Source organism: Phyllobates terribilis, unplaced genomic scaffold (assembly GCF_046119375.1).
Source record: "Phyllobates terribilis strain yellow unplaced genomic scaffold, ASM4611937v1 Scaffold_4__5_contigs__length_816908805, whole genome shotgun sequence".
Lineage (NCBI taxonomy): Eukaryota > Metazoa > Chordata > Amphibia > Anura > Dendrobatidae > Phyllobates > Phyllobates terribilis.
The window spans coordinates 8,519,732-8,544,113 of NW_027362764.1; the positions used below are offsets into that span (position 1 = coordinate 8,519,732).

The 24,382-nt window shown below is 44.7% G+C and overlaps 1 protein-coding gene across 1 annotated transcript in view; it reads left to right on the forward strand.

Annotated features, from left to right (window-relative positions):
• GBX1 (gastrulation brain homeobox 1) overlaps positions 1 to 14,235 on the forward strand; it is a 94,950-nt gene extending 80,715 nt beyond the window's left edge. The window contains exon 2 of the mRNA XM_073677114.1: positions 12,411 to 14,235. Within this exon, the coding sequence (XP_073533215.1) occupies positions 12,411 to 12,919 (509 nt within the window). The 3' untranslated portion in view covers positions 12,920 to 14,235. The remainder of the gene's footprint in view (positions 1 to 12,410) is intronic.
• Positions 14,236 to 24,382: the final 10,147 nt, after the last annotated feature.

The window sequence follows — 24,382 nt, forward strand, 5'->3', positions numbered from 1 at the left end:
GCCATGTCTACAGAGAACAGCCAGCCATGTCTACAGAGAACAGCCAGTCATGTCTACAGAGAACAGCCAGCCATGTCTACAGAGAACAGCCAGCCATGTCTACAGAGAACAGCCAGCCATGTCTATAGAGAACAGCCAGCCATGTCTATAGAGAACAGCCAGCCATGTCTACAGAGAACAGCCAGCCATGTCTACAGAGAACAGCCAGCCATGTCTATAGAAATCATCCAGCCATGTCTACAGAGAACAGCCAGCCATGTCTACAGAGAACAGCCAGCCATGTCTATAGAAATCATCCAGCCATGTCTACAGAGAACAGCCAGCCATGTCTACAGAGAACAGCCAGCCATGTCTACAGAGAACAGCCAGCCATGTCTACAGAGAACAGCCAGCCATGTCTACAGAGAACAGCCAGCCATGTCTATAGAGAACAGCCAGCCATGTCTACAGAGAACAGCCAGCCATGTCTACAGAGAACAGCCAGTCATGTCTACAGAGAACAGCCAGCCATGTCTACAGAGAACAGCCAGCCATGTCTACAGAGAACAGCCAGCCATGTCTATAGAGAACAGCCAGCCATGTCTATAGAGAACAGCCAGCCATGTCTACAGAGAACAGCCAGCCATGTCTACAGAGAACAGCCAGCCATGTCTATAGAGAACAGCCAGCCATGTCTACAGAGAACAGCCAGCCATGTCTACAGAGAACAGCCAGCCATGTCTACAGAGAACAGCCAGCCATGTCTATAGAGAACAGCCAGCCATGTCTACAGAGAACAGCCAGCCATGTCTATAGAAATCATCCAGCCATGTCTACAGAGAACAGCCAGCCATGTCTATAGAGAACAGCCAGCCATGTCTACAGAGAACAGCCAGCCATGTCTATAGAAATCATCCAGCCATGTCTACAGAGAACAGCCAGCCATGTCTACAGAGAACAGCCAGCCATGTCTATAGAGAACAGCCAGCCATGTCTATAGAGAACAGCCAGCCATGTCTACAGAGAACAGCCAGCCATGTCTACAGAGAACAGCCAGCCATGTCTATAGAGAACAGCCAGCCATGTCTATAGAGAACAGCCAGCCATGTCTACAGAGAACAGCCAGCCATGTCTACAGAGAACAGCCAGCCATGTCTACAGAGAACAGCCAGCCATGTCTACAGAGAACAGCCAGCCATGTCTACAGAGAACAGCCAGCCATGTCTACAGAGAACAGCCAGCCATGTCTATAGAGAACAGCCAGCCATGTCTACAGAGAACAGCCAGCCATGTCTACAGAGAACAGCCAGCCATGTCTATAGAGAACAGCCAGCCATGTCTACAGAGAACAGCCAGCCATGTCTACAGAGAACAGCCAGCCATGTCTATAGAGAACAGCCAGCCATGTCTATAGAGAACAGCCAGCCATGTCTACAGAGAACAGCCAGCCATGTCTATAGAGAACAGCCAGCCATGTCTATAGAGAACAGCCAGCCATGTCTATAGAGAACAGCCAGCCATGTCTACAGAGAACAGCCAGCCATGTCTACAGAGAACAGCCAGCCATGTCTACAGAGAACAGCCAGCCATGTCTATAGAGAACAGCCAGCCATGTCTATAGAGAACAGCCAGCCATGTCTATAGAGAACAGCCAGCCATGTCTACAGAGAACAGCCAGCCATGTCTACAGAGAACAGCCTGCCATGTCTACAGAGAACAGCCAGCCATGTCTACAGAGAACAGCCAGCCATGTCTATAGAGAACAGCCAGCCATGTCTATAGAGAACAGCCAGCCATGTCTACAGAGAACAGCCAGCCATGTCTACAGAGAACAGCCAGCCATGTCTACAGAGAACAGCCAGCCATGTCTACAGAGAACAGCCAGCCATGTCTACAGAAATCATCCAGCCATGTCTACAGAGAACAGCCAGCCATGTCTACAGAAATCATCCAGCCATGTCTATAGAAATCATCCAGCCATGTCTACAGAGAACAGCCAGCCATGTCTATAGAAATCATCCAGTCATGTCTATAGAAATCATCCATCCATGTCTACAGAGAACAGCCAGCCATGTCTACAGAGAACAGCCAGCCATGTCTATGGGCATCATCCAGCCATGTCTACAGAGAACAGCCAGCCATGTCTACAGAGAACAGCCAGCCATGTCTATAGAAATCATCCAGCCATGTCTACAGAGAACAGCCAGCCATGTCTACAGAGAACAGCCAGCCATGTCTACAGAGAACAGCCAGCCATGTCTATAGAAATCATCCAGCCATGTCTATAGAAATCATCCAGTCATGTCTATAGAAATCATCCATCCATGTCTACAGAGAACAGCCAGCCATGTCTACAGAGAACAGCCAGCCATGTCTACAGAGAACAGCCAGCCATGTCTATAGAGAACAGCCAGCCATGTCTATAGAGAACAGCCAGCCATGTCTACAGAGAACAGCCAGCCATGTCTATAGAGAACAGCCAGCCATGTCTACAGAGAACAGCCAGCCATGTCTACAGAGAACAGCCAGCCATGTCTACAGAGAACAGCCAGCCATGTCTACAGAGAACAGCCAGCCATGTCTACAGAGAACAGCCAGCCATGTCTACAGAGAACAGCCAGCCATGTCTACAGAAATCATCCAGCCATGTCTACAGAGAACAGCCAGCCATGTCTACAGAAATCATCCAGCCATGTCTATAGAAATCATCCAGCCATGTCTACAGAGAACAGCCAGCCATGTCTATAGAAATCATCCAGTCATGTCTATAGAAATCATCCATCCATGTCTACAGAGAACAGCCAGCCATGTCTACAGAGAACAGCCAGCCATGTCTATGGGCATCATCCAGCCATGTCTACAGAGAACAGCCAGCCATGTCTACAGAGAACAGCCAGCCATGTCTATAGAAATCATCCAGCCATGTCTACAGAGAACAGCCAGCCATGTCTACAGAGAACAGCCAGCCATGTCTACAGAGAACAGCCAGCCATGTCTATAGAAATCATCCAGCCATGTCTATAGAAATCATCCAGTCATGTCTATAGAAATCATCCATCCATGTCTACAGAGAACAGCCAGCCATGTCTACAGAGAACAGCCAGCCATGTCTACAGAGAACAGCCAGCCATGTCTATAGAGAACAGCCAGCCATGTCTATAGAGAACAGCCAGCCATGTCTACAGAGAACAGCCAGCCATGTCTATAGAGAACAGCCAGCCATGTCTACAGAGAACAGCCAGCCATGTCTATAGAAATCATCCATCCATGTCTATAGAGAACAGCCAGCCATGTCTACAGAGAACAGCCAGCCATGTCTATAGAAATCATCCAGCCATGTCTACAGAGAACAGCCAGCCATGTCTATAGAGAACAGCCAGCCATGTCTATAGAGAACAGCCAGCCATGTCTACAGAGAACAGCCAGCCATGTCTACAGAGAACAGCCAGCCATGTCTACAGAGAACAGCCAGCCATGTCTACAGAGAACAGCCAGCCATGTCTACAGAGAACAGCCAGCCATGTCTATAGAGAACAGCCAGCCATGTCTATAGAGAACAGCCAGCCATGTCTATAGAGAACAGCCAGCCATGTCTACAGAGAACAGCCAGCCATGTCTACAGAGAACAGCCAGCCATGTCTACAGAGAACAGCCAGCCATGTCTACAGAGAACAGCCAGCCATGTCTACAGAGAACAGCCAACCATGTCTACAGAAATCATCCAGCCATGTCTACAGAGAACAGCCAGCCATGTCTACAGAAATCATCCAGCCATGTCTATAGAAATCATCCAGCCATGTCTACAGAGAACAGCCAGCCATGTCTATAGAAATCATCCAGTCATGTCTATAGAAATCATCCATCCATGTCTACAGAGAACAGCTAGCCATGTCTACAGAGAACAGCCAGCCATGTCTATGGGCATCATCCAGCCATGTCTACAGAGAACAGCCAGCCATGTCTACAGAGAACAGCCAGCCATGTCTATAGAAATCATCCAGCCATGTCTACAGAGAACAGCCAGCCATGTCTACAGAGAACAGCCAGCCATGTCTACAGAGAACAGCCAGCCATGTCTACAGAGAACAGCCAGCCATGTCTACAGAGAACAGCCAGCCATGTCTATAGAAATCATCCAGTCATGTCTATAGAAATCATCCATCCATGTCTACAGAGAACAGCCAGCCATGTCTACAGAGAACAGCCAGCCATGTCTACAGAGAACAGCCAGCCATGTCTATAGAGAACAGCCAGCCATGTCTATAGAGAACAGCCAGCCATGTCTACAGAGAACAGCCAGCCATGTCTATAGAGAACAGCCAGCCATGTCTACAGAGAACAGCCAGCCATGTATATAGAATTCATCCATCCATGTCTATAGAGAACAGCCAGCCATGTCTACTGAGAACAGCCAGCCATGTCTATAGAAATCATCCAGCCATGTCTACATAGAACAGCCAGCCATGTCTATAGAGAACAGCCAGCCATGTCTATAGAGAACAGCCAGCCATGTCTACAGAGAACAGCCAGCCATGTCTACAGAGAACAGCCAGCCATGTCTATAGAGAACAGCCAGCCATGTCTACAGAGAACAGCCAGCCATGTCTATAGAAATCATCCAGCCATGTCTACAGAGAACAGCCAGCCATGTCTACAGAGAACAGCCAGCCATGTCTACAGAAATCATCCAGGCATGTCTATAGAAATCATCCAGCCATGTCTATAGAAATCATCCAGCCATGTCTACAGAGAACAGCCAGCCATGTCTATAGAAATCATCCATCCATGTCTATAGAGAACAGCCAGCCATGTCTACAGAGAACAGCCAGCCATGTCTATAGAAATCATCCATCCATGTCTATAGAGAACAGCCAGCCATGTCTATAGAAATCATCCAGCCATGTCTACAGAGAACAGCCAGCCATGTCTATAGAGAACAGCCAGCCATGTCTATAGAGAACAGCCAGCCATGTCTACAGAGAACAGCCAGCCATGTCTACAGAGAACAGCCAGCCATGTCTACAGAGAACAGCCAGCCATGTCTACAGAAATCATCCAGCCATGTCTATAGAAATCATCCAGCCATGTCTACAGAGAACAGCCAGCCATGTCTACAGAGAACAGCCAGCCATGTCTACAGAGAACAGCCAGCCATGTCTATGGGCATCATCCAGCCATGTCTACAGAGAACAGCCAGCCATGTCTATAGAAATCATCCAGCCATGTCTACAGAGAACAGCCAGCCATGTCTACAGAGAACAGCCAGCCATGTCTATAGAAATCATCCAGCCATGTCTACAGAGAACAGCCAGCCATGTCTACAGAGAACAGCCAGCCATGTCTATAGAAATCATCCAGCCATGTCTATAGAAATCATCCAGCCATGTCTACAGAGAACAGCCAGCCATGTCTATAGAAATCATCCAGCCATGTCTACAGAGAACAGCCAGCCATGTCTACAGAGAACAGCCAGCCATGTCTATAGAGAACAGCCAGCCATGTCTATAGAGAACAGCCAGCCATGTCTATAGAGAACAGCCAGCCATGTCTATAGAAATCATCCATCCATGTCTATAGAGAACAGCCAGCCATGTCTACAGAGAACAGCCAGCCATGTCTACAGAGAACAGCCAGCCATGTCTACAGAGAACAGCCAGCCATGTCTACAGAAATCATCCAGCCATGTCTACAGAGAACAGCCAGCCATGTCTATAGAAATCATCCAGCCATGTCTACAGAGAACAGCCAGCCATGTCTATAGAAATCATCCAGCCATGTCTATAGAGAACAGCCAGCCATGTCTATGGGCATCATCCAGCCATGTCTACAGAGAACAGCCAGCCATGTCTATGGGCATCATCCAGCCATGTCTACAGAGAACAGCCAGCCATGTCTATGGGCATCATCCAGCCATGTCTACAGAAAACAGACAGCCATGTCTATAGAAATCATCCAGCCATGTCTACAGAGAGCAGCCAGCCATGTCAACATAGAACGTCCAGCCATATCCACAGAGAACGTCCAGCCATGTCTACAGAGAACAGCCAGCCATGTCTATAGAAATCATCCAGCCATGTCTAGAGAGAACAGCCAGCCATGTCTATGGGCATCATCCAGCCATGTCTACAGAGAACAGCCAGCCATGTCTATGGGCATCATCCAGCCATGTCTACAGAGAACAGCCAGCCATGTCTATGGGCATCATCCAGCCATGTCTACAGAAAACAGACAGCCATGTCTATAGAAATCATCCAGCCATGTCTACAGAAAACAGACAGCCATGTCTATGGGCATCATCCAGCCATGTCTATAGAAATCATCCAGCCATGTCTACAGAGAACAGCCAGCCATGTCTATAGAAATCATCCAGCCATGTCTATAGAAATCATCCAGCCATGTCTATAGAAGTCATCCAGCCATGTCTATAGAAATCATCCAGCCATGTCTATAGAAGTCATCCAGCCATGTCTACAGAAAACAGCCAGCCATATCCACAGAGAAGGTCCAGCCATATCCACATAGACGGTCCAGCCATAGCCACAGAGCACAGCCTGCCAGTCTATAGAAATCATCCAGCCATGTCTATGGGCATCATCCAGCCATCTCCACAGAGATCATTTGACCTCGTCTAGAGATCATCCCGCCATGTCAACATAGAACGTCCAGCCATAGCCACAGAGCACAGCCAGCCATGTCTATAGAGATCATCTAGCCATGTCCACACAGATTTTCCAGCCATGTTTAGAGAGCACAGCCAACCATGTCCACAGAGATTGTCCAGCCATGTCCACAGAGATTATTCAACCTCATCTACAATTATTATCCAGCCATTTCTATGGGCATCATCCAGCCATGTCATTTGACCTCATCTAGAGATCATCCGGCCATGTCTGCAAAGATCATTTGGTCTTTTATACAGAGATCATCCCTCCCAAGTCTACAGAGATCATCCCTCCATGTCTATAGATATCATCCAGCCATGTCTATAGAGATAATGTCACCATGTCTATAGAAATCGTCCAGCCATGTCTACAAATCATCCAGCCATGTCTATAGAAATCATCCAGCCATTTCTATGGGCATCATCCAGCCACATCTACAGAGATCATTTGACCTCGTCTAGAGACCATCCCGCCATGTCAACATAGAACATCCAGCCATATCCACAGAGAACGTCCAGCCATAGCCACAGAGCACAGCCAGCCATGTCTATAGAGATCATCTAGCCATGTCCACAGAGATTGTCCAGCCATAGCCAGAGAGCACAGCCAATCATGTCCACAGAGATTGTCCAGCCATGTCCACAGAGATCATTCAACCTCATCTCCAATAATTAGCTGGGCCATGTCTATGGGCATCATCCAGCCATGTACACAAAGATCATTTGACCTCATCTAGAGATCATCAGGCCATGTCTGCAAAGATCATTTGGTCTTGTCTACAGAGATCATCCCTCCATGTCTATAGATATCATCCAGCCATGTCTATAGAGATAATGTCACCATGTCTATAGCAATCGTCCAGCCATGTCTACAAATCATCCAGCCATGTGTATAGAAATCATCCAGCCATGTCTATGGGCATCATCCAGCCATATCTACAGAGATCATTCAACCTAGTCTACAGAAAATTTTCAGCCATGTCCACAAAGATAATTCAGCCTTGTCTATTGAGAGCATCTCTCCATGTCTATAGAGATCATCCAGCCATGTCTACAGAGATCATTCCGGCTTGCCTAAACAGATAATCCAGCCATGTATGTTTAAAATCATCCAGCCAGGTCTATAGAAATTATCCAGTTATATCAAGAGATCATTCGACCTTGTCTACACAGATCATCCAGCCATGTCCACAGAGATCATTTGTAGAGATAAGCGAACGTGTTCAAAAAACATTCGCCAATTTCAAATTTGGCACGAATATTACACATTCGGATTCGTGATTGGACACACGAGCATTTTACTTTTATTTGGCATTGTCTACAGAGGTCATCCCACCATGTCTACAGAGGTCATCCCACCATGTCTACAGAGGTCATCCCACCATGTCTACAGAGGTCGTCCCACCATGTCTATAGAGATCATCCAGCCATGTCTATAGAGGTCATCCCACCATGTCTACAGAGGTCATCCCACCATATCTATAGAGATCATCCCACCATGTCTATAGAGACCATCCAGTTGTGTCCACAGAGATCATTTGTAGAGATGAGCGAACGTGTTCGAAAAACGTTCGCCAATTTCAAATTCGGCACGAACATTGCACATTCGAGCATTTTTACTTAAAATCGGCAAAATTCGGTAAAAATGCAGGAAATGATTGCGTTTCCACGACAGTATTTTTATCACTTTGGCCAGGATAGTGGTGGTATATGATGAGCGGGGGGGACGTGTTTGATGAGGGGAGGGGTGGGGAGGGCTCAGAGGAGCGGCATGCTTGTAATCAAATTTTTTTCCCCTAACTTTGTATGTGCAAATTGCGGCTAGCCAATCAGGGCACAGGAACCATCCACAATGTCCAGACACAAGGGCTTGTGCCATTGGCAGCTGAAATCACATTTCCCTCTCTATATAAAGAGCAGCCATGTTATTTTAGCGCCATTTTGTGAGTATAACAGGTCAGAGAGGATGCTCCTGGATCCTGAGGGAGATCGTTAGCTAGGCGGTTGCTTCTAAGTCAGATAGTTTAGGTAGATAGGGTCCTGTGTGGCTGTGAAATCGACCTTCCAGATTTTTTTTGTGCCATTAGTGAGGTCCAGACAAAGACAGCATGGCACATTTCAGCATAGAACTCTGTTGCTCTGTTGTGCATTGCTTCTATTGTGCTCCATGCACGAGTACACCTTTAAAAATCAAATTTTGCCTGTTACTCATGTGATACAGCACGCCCTATCTCAGCTTGTCATTTGGTGGCGATGAAATTCAGCTGTGTGCAGGGCTCATTCACAGTAAAAAAAAAAATCAATTTTTTTCTGTTACTAACGTGCATGCCATATCTCACCATGTCATTTTGTGGCGCTGAAATTCAGTTGTGTGCAGAGTAAAAAAAAAATATTTTTTCAGTTGCTAACGTGATACAGCAGGCCAGATCTCAGTTTGAAATTGTTAGGAGCACGTATTCTATTTAATACAGGCCTCATCCACAGTAAAAAAAAATTCTTCTGTTACTAACATGATACAGCAGGGAAGATCTCAGTTTAATTGTTTGGAGCATATATTCCATTTTGTACAGGGCTTATCCACCGTAAAAAAAAAAAATAGTTCTTCCGTTGGCAAAGTAATACAGCAGGCCAGATGTCAGTTTGAAATTGTTTGGAGCATATATTCTATTTTGTACAGGCCTCATCCACAGTAAAAAAAAAAAAAAAAATAGTTCTTCTGCTAGTAATGTAATACAGCAAGCCTGATGAAATTTTGGGTGCTGATATTTTTCTCCATACAGGGGTACACATGAAAAAAAATCAAAGTTGGTTTTCTTACAGATGACAAAATCAAAGTTGGTTTTCTTACTATCGTGCTACCTAAAGTAGGCTACATTTCATCTTTTAATTCTTTGGTGTTGATATTTGTCAGAGACGCCAGAGAGATGACACTGGGGAGACCACACAATATCTCACCGTTACCATCACTCTGTTAGGATTTCGTCAGGGATTCGTGAGCACACGATCCCGACTATTCACTATGTAGCTATCGGCAAGCGAGCAGAAAGCGTATGGTGTCACACCTTCACATTCCAGCACATGGAATATGTGTACGCCCCAATACGGTTACTGCCAGCTTCACGATAGCCCAATTATTAATATTCTCTGCCACCACCGGCTGAGTTTCAAATATAATACAGGCCTGGCCGGACGCCTGGTTCAGATATGGCTTCAGGGGAGGGAACGATTACAGAGCAAAAGAAACAGAACTATTAAATTTTATATTTAATCCAAAAGAGAGCCAGTGTTTATGAAAAATATACAAGATTTTACAAATGGAGACAATACAATACATACGCAGTTACACAAAATAATAAGGATTCAAGAAGAAACTTACTATACGATGGCAGAGACGATTCAATATAGCTGGAGGGAAGCACTCCAGATTTGACCGTTATCGAACGGGATCCGTTGCTTATAATAAATATATACTCCCCGCAATGAATACTGATCCATCCTGAGTGGGATCTTTTATGATGAAGGGAGAGACCTGCCCCCAACCCCTGTGCTGACATCACGTGGGCTGGTCTCTAGCCTCCATAATTTTATTAGAATCTCCACTTCTGGGATAATTTCTCGCTGGTTGACCGCAGCAGCCCGAAAAATATACCATATTTTCCGTTATGAATTTACCTTCCTTTAGAGACCACACATGACATGGATGTGGTCTGCTATTTTGTTACTTTTGTGCCACAGCCCCCCGGAGAGGCTTACACCACAGCCCCCCGGAGAGGCTTACAGCGATGTGAAAATATCCATATTGTTCCTTAGCTGACCCTGTAACTAAAAATATGGGCCCCATTATTATCAGAATTATGGAACTTCCAATATTCCATATTTCGGGTCCGCTCCGTCCCGGCTGCCAGACCTCTGTTAAATTCACTTTGACGTCCTGGGAATAAAGTTTCCTCAGCTAGATGTAATTTGTCGCAGGTCTGTGTCAGGGGAAAGCACACTTGCGTTCTAATTGGGTTTGTAGCACCTTTCTTTGTGCCAGCATCTGTCCAAGCCACTTCTGCTGTGGGAGCTAATTTGTATAGGAGCAGATGGTCCAGGTGTCTTACTACAATGATACATACAGGAGGCCACATTTCAGCTTGTAATTTTCGGGCGCTGAGATTCTGCTATATACAGACCTCGTCCACAGTAAACAAAATCTAATTTCTTCTGTTGCTAATGTGATACAGCAGGCCACATCTCTGCTTGTAATTTTTTCGTGATGATATTGTTCTCCATCCAGGGGTTCACATTACTAAATCTCAATCTTTGCTGCTACTACAGTACTACACAAACTAGGCAACATTTGAGCTTTTAATTCTTTGGTGCTGATATTCTTCTCCATACAGGGTTTGACATGATAAAATATAAATTTATTCTGCTTCTACCATGCTACAAAAAAGTAGGCCACATCTGAGGTTGTAATTCTTTTGCATTGAGATTCTGCTGTATTCAAGGTTTGTCCACAGTAAAAAATCTATTTTTTTCTGTAACTACCGTGCTACATAAATTTTATCTTTTAATTATTTTGTGCTAGTATTGTGCTCCAGCCAGGAGTCCACATTTCACAATTTAAATTCTGTGTACCAATAGCGTGGTCCTGAAACCATGCCACATTTAAGCATTGGACAGGGCTTGGAGCAGTATTTCTAGCTTAAAGTTTGATCAGTAACTGGTGGATGAGTGACAGGTGTAGGCCTGGTGCTCTGAGAGCTCTGCCAAATTCAGGCAACACAAATGAAGGAGACCCAACTTGGAGACCAAACATTTCCAATAATTATGGACAGATACCAGTAAAGTGGCATCAATTTCTATTTATTTATTTTACTCACTTATTTAGCGCCAGTAATTCTACAGCACTTTACAGACATTATGGGCACTGTCACCATTGGGGCTCACAATTTAAATTTCCTATCAATATGTCTTTGGAGTGTGGGAAGAAAAATGAGTACCCGGAAGAAATACAAAGCCATCCAAAACCTGTCTCCTCCATACAGATGTGATATAGTTTCCCTGTACTTACCTGCGCGCAACCTCCAATCCTCACAAGATCTCCTTCTCTACTCCCCTCTTATCTCTTCTTGCTAAAGTCACATACAAGATTTGTCCCGAGCATCTCCCCTACTGTGGATCTCTCTACCCCAACACATCAGACTCTCGCCTACTGTAAAACCTTCAAAAGGAACCTGAAGACCCACCTGTTCCAACAAGCCTACAACCTGTAGTAACCACCGCTCCACCATACCGCTGCATGACCAGCTCTTCCATCACCTCCTGTATCCTCACCCATCCCTTGTAGATTGTGAGCCCCCGCGGGCAGGGTCCTCGCTCCTGCTGTACCTGTTGGTAACCCCTTTTCACATGCAAAGCGCCATGAAATAAATGGTGCTATAATAATAAATAATAATAATACTACTTGTACTGTGGATATGTCCATAGATATAGCCATGTTTGCAGAGATCATCCAGCCATGTCCACAGAGATCATTTGGCCTTGCCTGTAGAGATCATCTCAGACACTAGCAGCATTAAATAGCCTCAATCATCTCACCACAAAGAGGGGGCACAAATAATATCAACTAGAGAATAGGGAAAATGAAAAAAATGGAAAAAGCAGGGTGTGTAAGGCCAAAGCTAAAGGATTTCATCCACAAATTCTCCAAAACATGACACTTGTTTTCTGTGATCCTCTCCATGTGCTTTAGCTACATTTACTCCAATGCTTTCTTTTGCAGGAGACTCCAAGATGTACAGCTCAGATGAGGAGAAAATGGAAGGAAAAATCTCAGAAACAGGTTGCAGTGACCATGATGAGGAGACTTCTGGAGAGAGCTGTGATGAGAACATTCCAGATCAAGGCAACAGCCCAACAAGGCCCAGGATAAAAGGAAAGACTGCGTCCCAGGATCCAGGGAGAGGTGGAGCTGGGACTTCCGGGAAGAGTCGAAGACGCAGGACAGCGTTCACCAGTGAGCAACTCTTGGAACTTGAAAAAGAATTCCACTGTAAAAAATACTTGTCCCTCACCGAAAGGTCACAGATCGCCCACACTCTGAAACTGAGTGAGGTACAGGTGAAAATCTGGTTTCAGAATCGTAGAGCAAAATGGAAACGCATTAAAGCTGGGAATGTCAACAGCCGTGCAGGGGAGCCTGTTCGTAACCCCAAAATTGTGGTACCTATCCCTGTGCATGTGAACCGTTTTACTGTTAGGACCCAACAGATGGATGGTGGCCGGCCATAGAGGGGCCGAAAGCTCATAAAAGAATTACACGCAGACAGGTCATCATTATCACAAACTCTTGGTTTTACTCATCGTGACCATGAAAAAGGACAAGTTTATTTGGGGTTAGGGTTGCAATCATTATGCCACCTTCAGTATTTGGTCAGTATTTTACATCAGTATTTGTAAGTCATAACCAGGAGTAAGTGATAAATGCAGAAGTGGGGACGAGTTTCTATGATACTTTTCCTCCAGTTGTTTCACTCCTGATTTGGTCTTACAAATACTGATGTAAAATACTGACCAAATACGGAACCTGTTAGTGTGGCCTTAGCAGAACAAACATCATCAATTCTGACCGGGCTCAATATAGTGAGCCAGATTCAACCTGTGAAGAATGACAATGTTTCTGGTCATTCCACATATTGGACCAAGCCAGTGGGTGGACACATTGGACGGCACGGGTCAACATACATGTAACTGTGTGAAGGACTAATGGCAAATACACCGCGGTGCAAATACTCAGTAGGACTGGGATGGGCCCAAATCTTTCCCATCTCCCTCAGTAATTCCGCTCTTCATATTCTATTGATCTTTTTGCTACAGATTCTCCTCTCTGTAGCGATCGCTCTCCGGCCTGTGAGTGATTATAGAACAACTCGAAGGCCGGTGTACAGGCAACAACAAATATTACCGTACCGAAACAAGAGGCGTTCTCAGCGGCACGGGTAGGAGCGACTGGCTTTACTCCATTCTGTTATACAGGTTGACGTTAATGACCCTGATTGAAGACATATAACTGCATGTGGCCCCAAGACCTGGTGGCATGAGGAGATATTGGACCGAAATGGAAATAGCCATGATTATCGAGCAGTCCTTCTCTCCTACACAGGAGGCAGAACGGATGGAGTGAAGGTTTCGTTAGTAAACTGAGTATGTACATAAGCCTGTAGTCTGGCCATTCACAAATTATGGGAAGTTCCCACCAGAAATACCAGCTCCTTCAGCTAGGACTACAAGATTCCAGGTCTTCAATTATGGCAGCAAGATTCTGAGTCAACTCCTTAAGTTCTCTCCTTGCTCCGTCATCAATAACAGTCATTGTGATCTGGTCTCTTTGGGATCACTTTCTTATCCTTTATTGATGTCCATCACTGTGATCCATGGAATATCGAATACTTGACTTTCTTTTTACCTCCCTCCCGATCATTATGTCCTGAGATCGTTTATAGTGTCCTTGTAGGCGATGGATATTGCAATATTAAAAACTTGTGTAAATGCACAGATCTGTGAATGATGAGATATTGCTGGTGGATGGTGGATACGGACACCCACACCTGCGTATGATTATATACTGCACAGTAACTTCTAAGTGGTTTTCTTCTGACTTCTTTACATAGCTCTATCACTACTTTCATTGAATATACAAAATGTTGTGACAGTAATCATCCAGTGGTATACATAGTAATGGCGACTTCAGAAGTCTATGGACGGTACTTATGTTAGAGGGGTGTACGGTGTCCTATGAGGACCAGCTGATAGCACTTCTCAGAAATGGTCAATGCCTGTTTACCTCTGATGGTATCTTCTACCACCAAGGAAAATATGATCGTCTATTGGGGTCAATACAGATGCAGGAAGCTTCAATTCTGCCTTTATAAAGCAAGGAACTTGTCCAATATATTTCATGGCCTAGAAACGAGAAATGATGAAACGTCTTGACGGCTATTTGTACGATTGCAGTTTTCTTCATGAATGAAGTCAGACATTGTAATAAAACAATAGAAGCCTTTAGAGTAAATGCACACAAAGCTTTCCAAGATCCAGTGGAGGAATGAGATGGGATGACAGGAGGTACAGATACTAGAATCCGCAACACGTTCATCCTTTGTGTCGAGTTCATTGCAGATTTCACCCATTGCCACAAAACATCAGCATATAAAACCCTGAAGGAATATACTGTACCCTGCGGCTGAAAATCACACGCCTCGTACCACCTGTACAGCTATCAACTATACTGCAAGCACCTCCTGATTACCTGAATGGTCATCTACACGTAAAAACTAAATCCATGTATTACACTGCGGGAGGGCAAATATAGAATATCACTCAGGCTACACTGTACATATTTGTATCCCATGGCTACTATGCCTCTTACACAGGTTCCTCTGATCTTATACTTCCATCACACGCGAGGTGCACACCTCTGCACATTGGCGCACATCTCTGCACATTGGCACACATCTCTGCACATTGGCGCACACCTCTGCACATTGGCGCACACCTCTGCACATTGGCGCACATCTCTGCACATTGGCGCACACCTCTGCACATTGGCGCACATCTCTGCACATTGGCGCACACCTCTGCACATTGGCGCACACCTCTGCACATTGGCGCACACCTCTGCACATTGGCGCACATCTCTGCACATTGGCGCACACCTCTGCACATTGGCGCACACCTCTGCACATTGGCGCACACCTCTGCACATTGGTGCACCTTAGTGATGCGAGTTTGGAACCTGTAAATATCTGGACTATAGATGTCACTTGTAAAGAAGCTTCTTGCATCATTGTGTTTCCTGATGGAGCTTTCAGAATAGCAGACACTGAGTACTTATTGCTCTTACTGGAGTCGTCCATTGCTCTATGATAGGACACCTCCAAATGTAATCCAAAAGCAAGCAACGTCTTAAATGGTGAATTTAATAGAAGCGTAAATCTGTGGATGATCCCCATTCAACATAGGCTGATCCTGCAGACTGGTTTAAGGAGCGGTCTCTGTGGTATCAAGTAGTTTTTGCAGCAGGAGTTGTGGGAAATGCCACAAGCTTCTACAAATTAGAAACTATGCTCAGATTGTGACTCCAGGTGCGTAGTTCTAGCTGGGTTCAGTCGAGGGGGTGATGGTTACGCACTGAGCTGGAGAGAGCACTGGACACCAGAAGCAGATCTCCCCTACACAGGCTAAGTCAATGACATGACCTATACGTTGCCATACACTACGATACTTGCCGCTCTGTAGTAGGCTCTTGGTTGGGATGGGTATGGGGTGGTGTGGAGGAAGTGAGGTGGTGGGGGGAGCACTCATTTGGCTTCATAATTAGTCTCATCTCACTGCAGTTACCACTTGTCATAGCTGAAGGTGTTAATGAATTTCATGGTACTTGTAATCAAGGCAGTCTGTCTGTAGGGTGATTAAGAAGCCCCCTAGGGGTTTCCCATCCTCTGCTTCCTCTTCCATTCCTGCACAGAATAAACTGAGGGGAGGAGGGGGGTCAGAGGAGAGACCGTTTTTTTTGCACCAAAAGTACAGAGTAAGAAATAAAATGTGTACAATAGGCTGAGCTCAGAATAAAAAGGTCATTGTGAGGAGCAATTAAGAAAAAATTAAATAACAGATAAATGAGGGACAAGAATGATGGTGATCAGAATACATAGCCTAAATGTGGGTGAGGATGGAGGACTGAGGATGGAGGACTGCAGACCCAGGAGTGCGGGTGGAGGAACAGTACCAAGAGTGGATGAGGGTGGAGGACAGCAGACCCAGGAGTGAGGGTGGAGGAACCCTACCAAGAGTGGATGAGGGTGGAGGACAGCAGACCCAGGAGTGAGGGTGGAGGAACCCTACCAAGAGTGGATGAGGGTGGAGGAACCAAGAGGAAATGAAGATGGATAAACCTAGAGATTGGAGGAAAACAGACTCAAGACCGACTTTGGATGGAGTAAAGTAGTACTAACAAAGGATGAGAATGGAGGATTGTAGATCGAAAAATGGATGAGAATGGAGGAATGTATATCCATGAATGGGTGGTATTGAAGGGACATAGGTCCAGGAGTGAATGAGGGTGAAAGAACGAATAATCAAAATTGGGTTAGGATAAAGAAATGTTGAGCCAAAAGAGGATGAGGATGGATAGAAGTAGACCCCAAAGTGGGTGATGCTGGAGAAACTTGGGTGAAGATGGAAGAAATTTACACAAGAGTGGGGGTGAATAGAGGAAAACAGACTAAAGACAGAAAATGGGCTGAGAAATGTCAAAAGAGGGGATGAGGTTAAAGGAATGCAGACTGAACCATGGCTGAGGAAGAAATGTGTACACGAGTGAGTAAGGATGGAGAAGCCCAGACCCAGAGGTAAGGGTGAAGAACATAGACCCAAGACTGGGCACAGATGGAGGAATAGACGCAGAGACCCCCCCCTGGACTAAGCATTTTGTCATGTACAGTGCCTTCTTCAAGGCTTGGACCTTGAAAAAGGCACTGTACGTGTCGAAACCCGTAGTCCAGGGGGGTCTCTGCGTTTATACTGCTCTGTTGTGTGGACTATGGAAAATGTTTTAATGGAATTTGAATAAATGTTGTTTCTTATAATCACCATTGGAGGAATAGCTGGAGAAATGTCTTGCAAATCTACACATTGGATTGGGTTTGCTCCAACCTCTACTTCGTGCTCATTCGCTCCATGGTGAGGATTACATCCAGGAGTCCACATAAGGCGGTCAGCTGACTGGCATTTTTATGCACTTTTCTATATTTAACCTTCATTTTGTATACAATCATCTTGGTTATCTGATACATAAATTTATCTTGCAATTATTTTGAATATGATTTTTCTTGGCTGAGAGATCGATATTGATGAGGTGGATGATACTGTTTCTGATTTATTGGGAAATCTTCATTGCTGCTCCTCAGTTTGAACCAGTGACCTTTCGCCTGGGAATCCACCTAATAACACACCGAGCTATTAGGGAATGTAAGAACTGGTTGTAATTTGTAGTAAACAGGAAGAAAAGGATTTTTCCACCACCAGGAGCAAAACAGTAACAATGCAGTGACATGACAAGAATCTTCATAACTAATCATATGCTAAATAGCTGAAAGTCAAATGTATGACATAGCCAAGATGATGGTCTATAAAATGATGGTAGACTCATGTTCGAATTCTGAGATGTGGAGCCTGAACGTTAAAAGTTCAAAACATTGTTACCCTTTTGCTTGCCCGTGTATGCCAGCACCATCCCACCACGTATTAACAGAGGATGTACAGTGCCGAGGATTAGGAGCCGTTCAAAGCCGTCTCCAGACTTTCTTCTTCCCCTCATTCTGGTACCGGTTGCTCATTTTGCTTTTCCAGAACTGGGCAGCTTCTTTAGATGTTTTTTTGGCAAAGTCTAATCTGGCCTTTCTATTTTTAAGGCTCATTAATGGTTGCACCTTGCAGTGAATCCTCTGCATTTGCTCTCATGAAGTCTTCTCCTAAAGATGGACTTAGATACTGAAACAGCGACTTTCTGGAGAGTGGTCTTCACTTGGGTGGATGTTGCGAAGAGGTTTTTCTTTGCCATGGAAAGGATTCTGTGATCTTCCACCATTGTTGTCTTCTGTGTACATCCAGGCCTTTCCGAGTTCACAGCTCGACAGGGCGCACTTTTTTTTTGCAGAATGATTTGGCTGCTCCTAACATTTCTGCTCTCTGCTGGATTTCTTCTGGTTTTCAGCCTAATGATGGTCCGTCTCTCTTCTTTTGACCGCATGTTGTGGGTTCATAGCAAGAGCTTCCAAATGCAAATGCAAAAACCAGGAGTGTGTAGAAAATGCAGAAGTGGGGACGAGTTTCTATGATACTTTTCCTCTGATTGTTCCAATCCTGATTTTGGCTTACAAATACTGATGTAAAATACTGATCAAATACTCAACGTGTGAATGGGGCCTAAAGCGGAGAGTCATCACTTTAAGCCCGTATTGATTATATAACTGTATCTTGAATATATTTTGGTAAACTACTGAAATGCCAAAACTTGTGGCACTGTCCAAATATGTCTGGACCAAACTGTATGTATTGAAGAGTGGTGAGGATGGAAGAGAGTAGATCCAAGAGTGAGGGTGGACAAACATGGAACCTTATTGATGATGGTGAGGGTGGACAAACATGGAGCCTTATTGATGATGGTGAGGGTGGACAAATATGGAGCCTTATTGATGATGGTGAGGATGGACAAACATGGAGCCTTATTGATGATGGTGAGGGTGGACAAACATGGAGCCTTATTGATGATGGTGAGGGTGGACAAACATGGAACCTTATTGATGATGGTGAAGGTGGACAAACATGGAGCCTTATTGATGATGGTGAGGGTGGACAAACATGGAGCCTTATTGATGATGGTGAGGATGGACAAACATGGAGCCTTATTGATGATGGTGAGGGTGGACAAACATGGAGCCTTATTGATGATGGTGAGGGTGGACAAACATGGAGCCTTATTGATGATGGTGAGGGTGGACAAACATGGAGCCTTATTGATGATGGTGAGGGTGGACAAACATGGAGCCTTATTGATGATGGTGAGGGTGGACAAACATGGAGCCTTATTGATGATGATGGTGAGGGTGGACAAACATGGAACCTTATTGATGATGGTGAGGGTGGACAAACATGGAACCTTATTGATGATGGTGAGGGTGGACAAACATTGAACCTTATTGATGATGGGGAGGGTGGACAAACATGGAGCCTTATTGATGATGGTGAGGGTGGACAAACATGGAGCCTTATTGATGATGGTGAGGGTGGACAAACATGGAGCCTTATTGATGATGGTGAGGGTGGACAAACATGGAGCCTTATTGATGATGGTGAGGGTGGACAAACATGGAACCTTATTGATGATGGTGAGGGTGGACAAACATGGAACCTTATTGATGATGGTGAGGGTGGACAAACATGGAACCTTATTGATGATGGTGAGGGTGGACAAACATGGAGCTTTATTGATGATGGTGAGGGTGGACAAACATAGAGCCTTATTGATGATGGAGGAATGTGGATGATGGATATTTAAACTAGATCCAAGAGTGAGTGAGGCTGGACGAACAAAGACCAAAGAGAAGGTGGGAAAGCGAAGAGATGACCGGGTAAGGGCTCCTAGACCCAGACAGGACTGAGGGTAAGGAACAAAAATGAACAAATGAATTACAGGGCCAAGACATAAAATTAGTGAACAGAGCAGCCCTAAACACAACTTTTCATACAAGATCATCTGAAATGCGACCATGTTACCCTTTGTGATTCCTCTGAGTTCTCACATTTTGTGGCCGGACGATTACAGCATCACCTATCAGAGGATTTACCTTATTAGGGTTCACCATCTTTCATCAGTTAACGTGCTATAAAATCTGCACCGTAAAAAGAAAACATCCACGATTCTGGTTAATGCTCCCGAGAAGATAATTTGTACTCATAGTGCAAGTAACAGACAAGTTCAAGTTTATTCCACAGCACACACACAAGACAACAGATTGTATGTACAGAGAGATATAAATATATACTGTACAATGTATACACTGAGAAAAGAAACTCCCCGCAATGTGAATTGTCCTGTTTATGTGTCACCTCCACCTCTGAACGATGACCTTAAACTTCTAAAACAAATGGCCAATAACACCAAGAATATAATCGGCATCTAACCCCAGCCGCAGGTAAATGTCCACACGTCTCCAGACACCTTCACAGGCTTCAGGGCAGAGGGTTGAATGTTCTAGACAGGTTTGCATCTCTGTACCCTGTTATTTGTGGATGTCACCACCAGACTGCACACCACGATGGCGGTGATCATGGAGATCTCCACCAGACTGCACACGACGATGGCGGCGATCATGGAGATCTCGGTCAGACTGCAGCCCAGCCATTCCTCCTCCACCAGGTAACATCTACTACTATACAGAATGGATTCTCATTACATTATTCCATTATTCCAAGTACCCAGAGCAAATGCGGAGCTCAGCAATGCAGGTAATCCCCCATTACAGAGGAGAACGCTGTCAGATCAGACACCGAAACGCCAACAGATTACAAGCATTGATTCCAGGCCTTAACACACTCCACCCAGATTTGGACCTGACTTTACCACACAGTCCAGACTCTACTCTGATTATTAGGCTATGTTCACACTAGGCATTTTTTCAACGTTTTTTTTTTCCTGCAGCAAAACCTGCTCTCTTGGCAAAAAAGAAGCAGCGTCAAAAATGCAGGTTTTGGTGCATTTCTTTTGCGGTGGTTTTGCTGCATTTTTCAGGATCCCAAAGTTCAGCTTTGTTTCCACCACAGAAACATGAACACAGGTCACCAATGCAAGACATCTGTTCATGAAAAAATACACATTACAAATGTAAGCGGGGGACGTGAATTGGTCTAGAATAGTTTATCCAAGACATTGGCAGTGCATTGAGTTTGTAGGACACTATTTCACACTTTGGTCTGCCATTGAGTTGATCAGGTATTGTTCAATCTCACACCTTGGTCCAACCACATGTTCAATCTCACACATTGGTCCGACCACATGTTCAATCTCACAGTTTGGTGGGCCAATGTTTACTTTGTACGCATCACTAATTTAATTAAACTGTACTAATCCTAACTGCCATCTCAGGTGGCCAAGACAAGATGGTAAACTTGGGAAAAATCACAAAAATAAATGGGTTTCACATACTGCTGTACTTATTTATTTTCACTAAAAACGCAGCAAAACGTTCACACTAGGCATTTTTTTCAGTGTTTTTTGCACCACTTATTGCTTTCAATGGGTGAAAAACGCTGAAACAAGTGACATGCTCTATTGTGCAAAAAAAGTGCAAAGCACAAAATACTGAGAACAAAACAACAAGATGTGTGCATGAGATTTCTGAAATCTCAGACTTTGCTGGTACTGTAAAACGCAGCTGAAAATTTGCATAAAAAAGCATCAAAAAATGCTGAAAAAACACCTAGTGTGAACATAGCCTTAGATTGTTCCACATTTCTACCCAATTCCAAACACCATTCTCAGGCTTCAGCTGGAGCCCCACAAACGCATGTGATATTTGGAGGAGGGTGCAGGTGTTCTGATTGGGAAGGGGTTGGAGTAAGCTGCTGGCAGCCACACATCTCTCTAAACAACAAAAAGAATGGGCATGTTAATCTCCAACTGCCCAATCCTTTTCTCCCTCAACACCTACAATTGGAGGTGAATGTGAAGTCCTCTACATTAGATGGCCTTACTCTTCTCATTGATAAACAGCAATGGACAGTGGGGAAAAAAAGTATTGAGTCAGCCCCCAATTGTGCAAGTTCTCCCACTAATAAAGATGAGCGAGGCCTGTAATTAAATAGTATCTGACCCAGCAGCACAATTATCAAAACCCCACGCTTGTGCCAAAGTCCCTGTATAAATAGGAAGCCATAATTGGATGGCGAAACGCGTAGGTTTTGTATTTTGATATCTCCTCTATCTCTCTGTGGATACATATGGTTTGTACTTTTAGATTCCTTCTTATTCTGGGACCTTCTAATACTTACTATGTATTTATCAGGTATCCCATTTGTCTGGGGACCATGCATATTGGATAATGGAGGGTATACCCTAATTATGTTACTGTGCAAATACCAGATGTGTTAGGTTATTTATTACATCTGTTAAATATTTTCCACGGACTAATTGCTTGTAATTATATATTATATCGGATCTATATGTCTATTCCTGTAAGGGGATTTTTTTCTTTATATGCCCCCTTTTTGGTCTTACATGTTTTTAATGGTCGTGTCCAGTGTCCTATTAATAATAACATTTCTATATGTTTCTCATGATATTGTATTCTTACTTCATCATTTAACGCGCTTGGTGCCTTTATTACCCCTCTTTCTCCTTTTTAGAGGCCTGTAATTGACATCATTGGTCGACCTCGACTATGAGAGACAAAATGAGAAAACAAATCCTGAAAATCACATTGTCTGATTTGGAAAGAAATTTTTTTCAAATTTTGGTGGAAAATAAGTATTTGGTGAATTACAAACAAGCAAGATTTCTGTCTCTCACAGACCTGTATCTTCTTCTTTAAGAGGCTCCTCTGTCCTCCACTCATTACCTGTAGTACTGGCTCCTCTGTCCTCCACTCATTACCTGTAGTACTGGCTCCTCTGTCCTCCACTCATTACCTGTAGTACTGGCTCCTCTGTCCTCCACTCATTACCTGTAGTGCTGGCTCCTCTGTCCTCCACTCATTACCTGTAGTGCTGGCTCCTCTGTCCTCCACTCATTACCTGTAGTACTGGCTCCTCTGTCCTCCACTCATTACCTGTAGTGCTGGCTCCTCTGTCCTCCACTCATTACCTGTAGTACTGGCTCCTCTGTCCTCCACTCATTACCTGTAGTACTGGCTCCTCTGTCCTCCACTCATTACCTGTAGTACTGGCACCTGTTTGAACTTGTTATCAGTATAAAAGACACCTGTCCGCAACCTCAAACAGTCACATTCCAAACTCCACTATGGTGAAGACCAAAGAGCTGTCGAAGGAGACCTGAAACAAAATTGTAGCCCTGCACCAGGCTGGGAAGACTGAATCTGCAATAGGCAAGCAGCTTGGTGTGAAGAAGTCAACAGTGGGAGCAATAATTAGAAAATGAAAGACATACAAGACCACTGATAATCTCCCTCAATCTGAGGCTCCACACAAGATCTCACCCCGTGGGGTCAAAATGACCTCAAGAACGGTGAGCAAAAATCCCAGAACCACACGGGGGAACCTAGTGAATGACCTGCAGAGAGCTGGGACCAACGTTACACAGGCTGCCACCAGTAACACACTACGCCACCAGGGACTCAGATCCTGCAGTGCCAGATGTGTCCCCCTGCTTAAGCCATTACATGTCCGGGCCCATCTGAAGTTTGCTAGAGAGCATTTGGATGATCCAGAAGAGTATTAGGAGAATGTCATATGGTCAGATGAAACCAAAGAGTTTGGTAGAAACACAACTCGTCGTGTTTGGAGGAGAAAGAATGCTGAGTTGAATCCAAAGAACACCATACCTACTGTGAAGCATGGGGGTGGCAACATCATGCTTTGGGGCTGTTTCTTTGCCAAGGGACCAGTACGACTGATGTACATGAAAGAATCAATGGGGCCATGTATCGTGAGATTTTGAGTACAAACCTACTCCTATCAGCAAGGGCATTGAAGATGAAATGTGGCTGGGTCTTTCAGCATGACAATGATCCCAAGCACACCGCAAGGGCAACGAAGGAATGGCTTCGTAAGAAGCATTTCAAGGTCCTGGAGTGGCCTAGCCAGTCTCCAGATCTAAACCCTATAGAAAACCTTTGGAGGGAGTTGAACGTCCGTGTTGCCCAGAGACAGCCCCAAAACACCACTGCTCTAGAGGAGATCTGGATGGAGGAATGGGCCGACATACAAGCAACAGTGTGTGCCAACCTTGTGAAGACTTACAGAAAACGTTTGACTTCTGTCATTGCCAACAAAGGATATATAACAAAGTATTGAGATGAACTTTTGTAATTCACCAAATACTTATTTTCCACCAAAATTTGAACAAAATTTCTTTCCAAATCAGACAATGTCATTTTCAGGATTTGTTTTCTCATTTTGTCTCTCATAGTCGAGGTCGACCTATGATGTCAATTACAGGCCTCTCTCATCTTTGTAAGT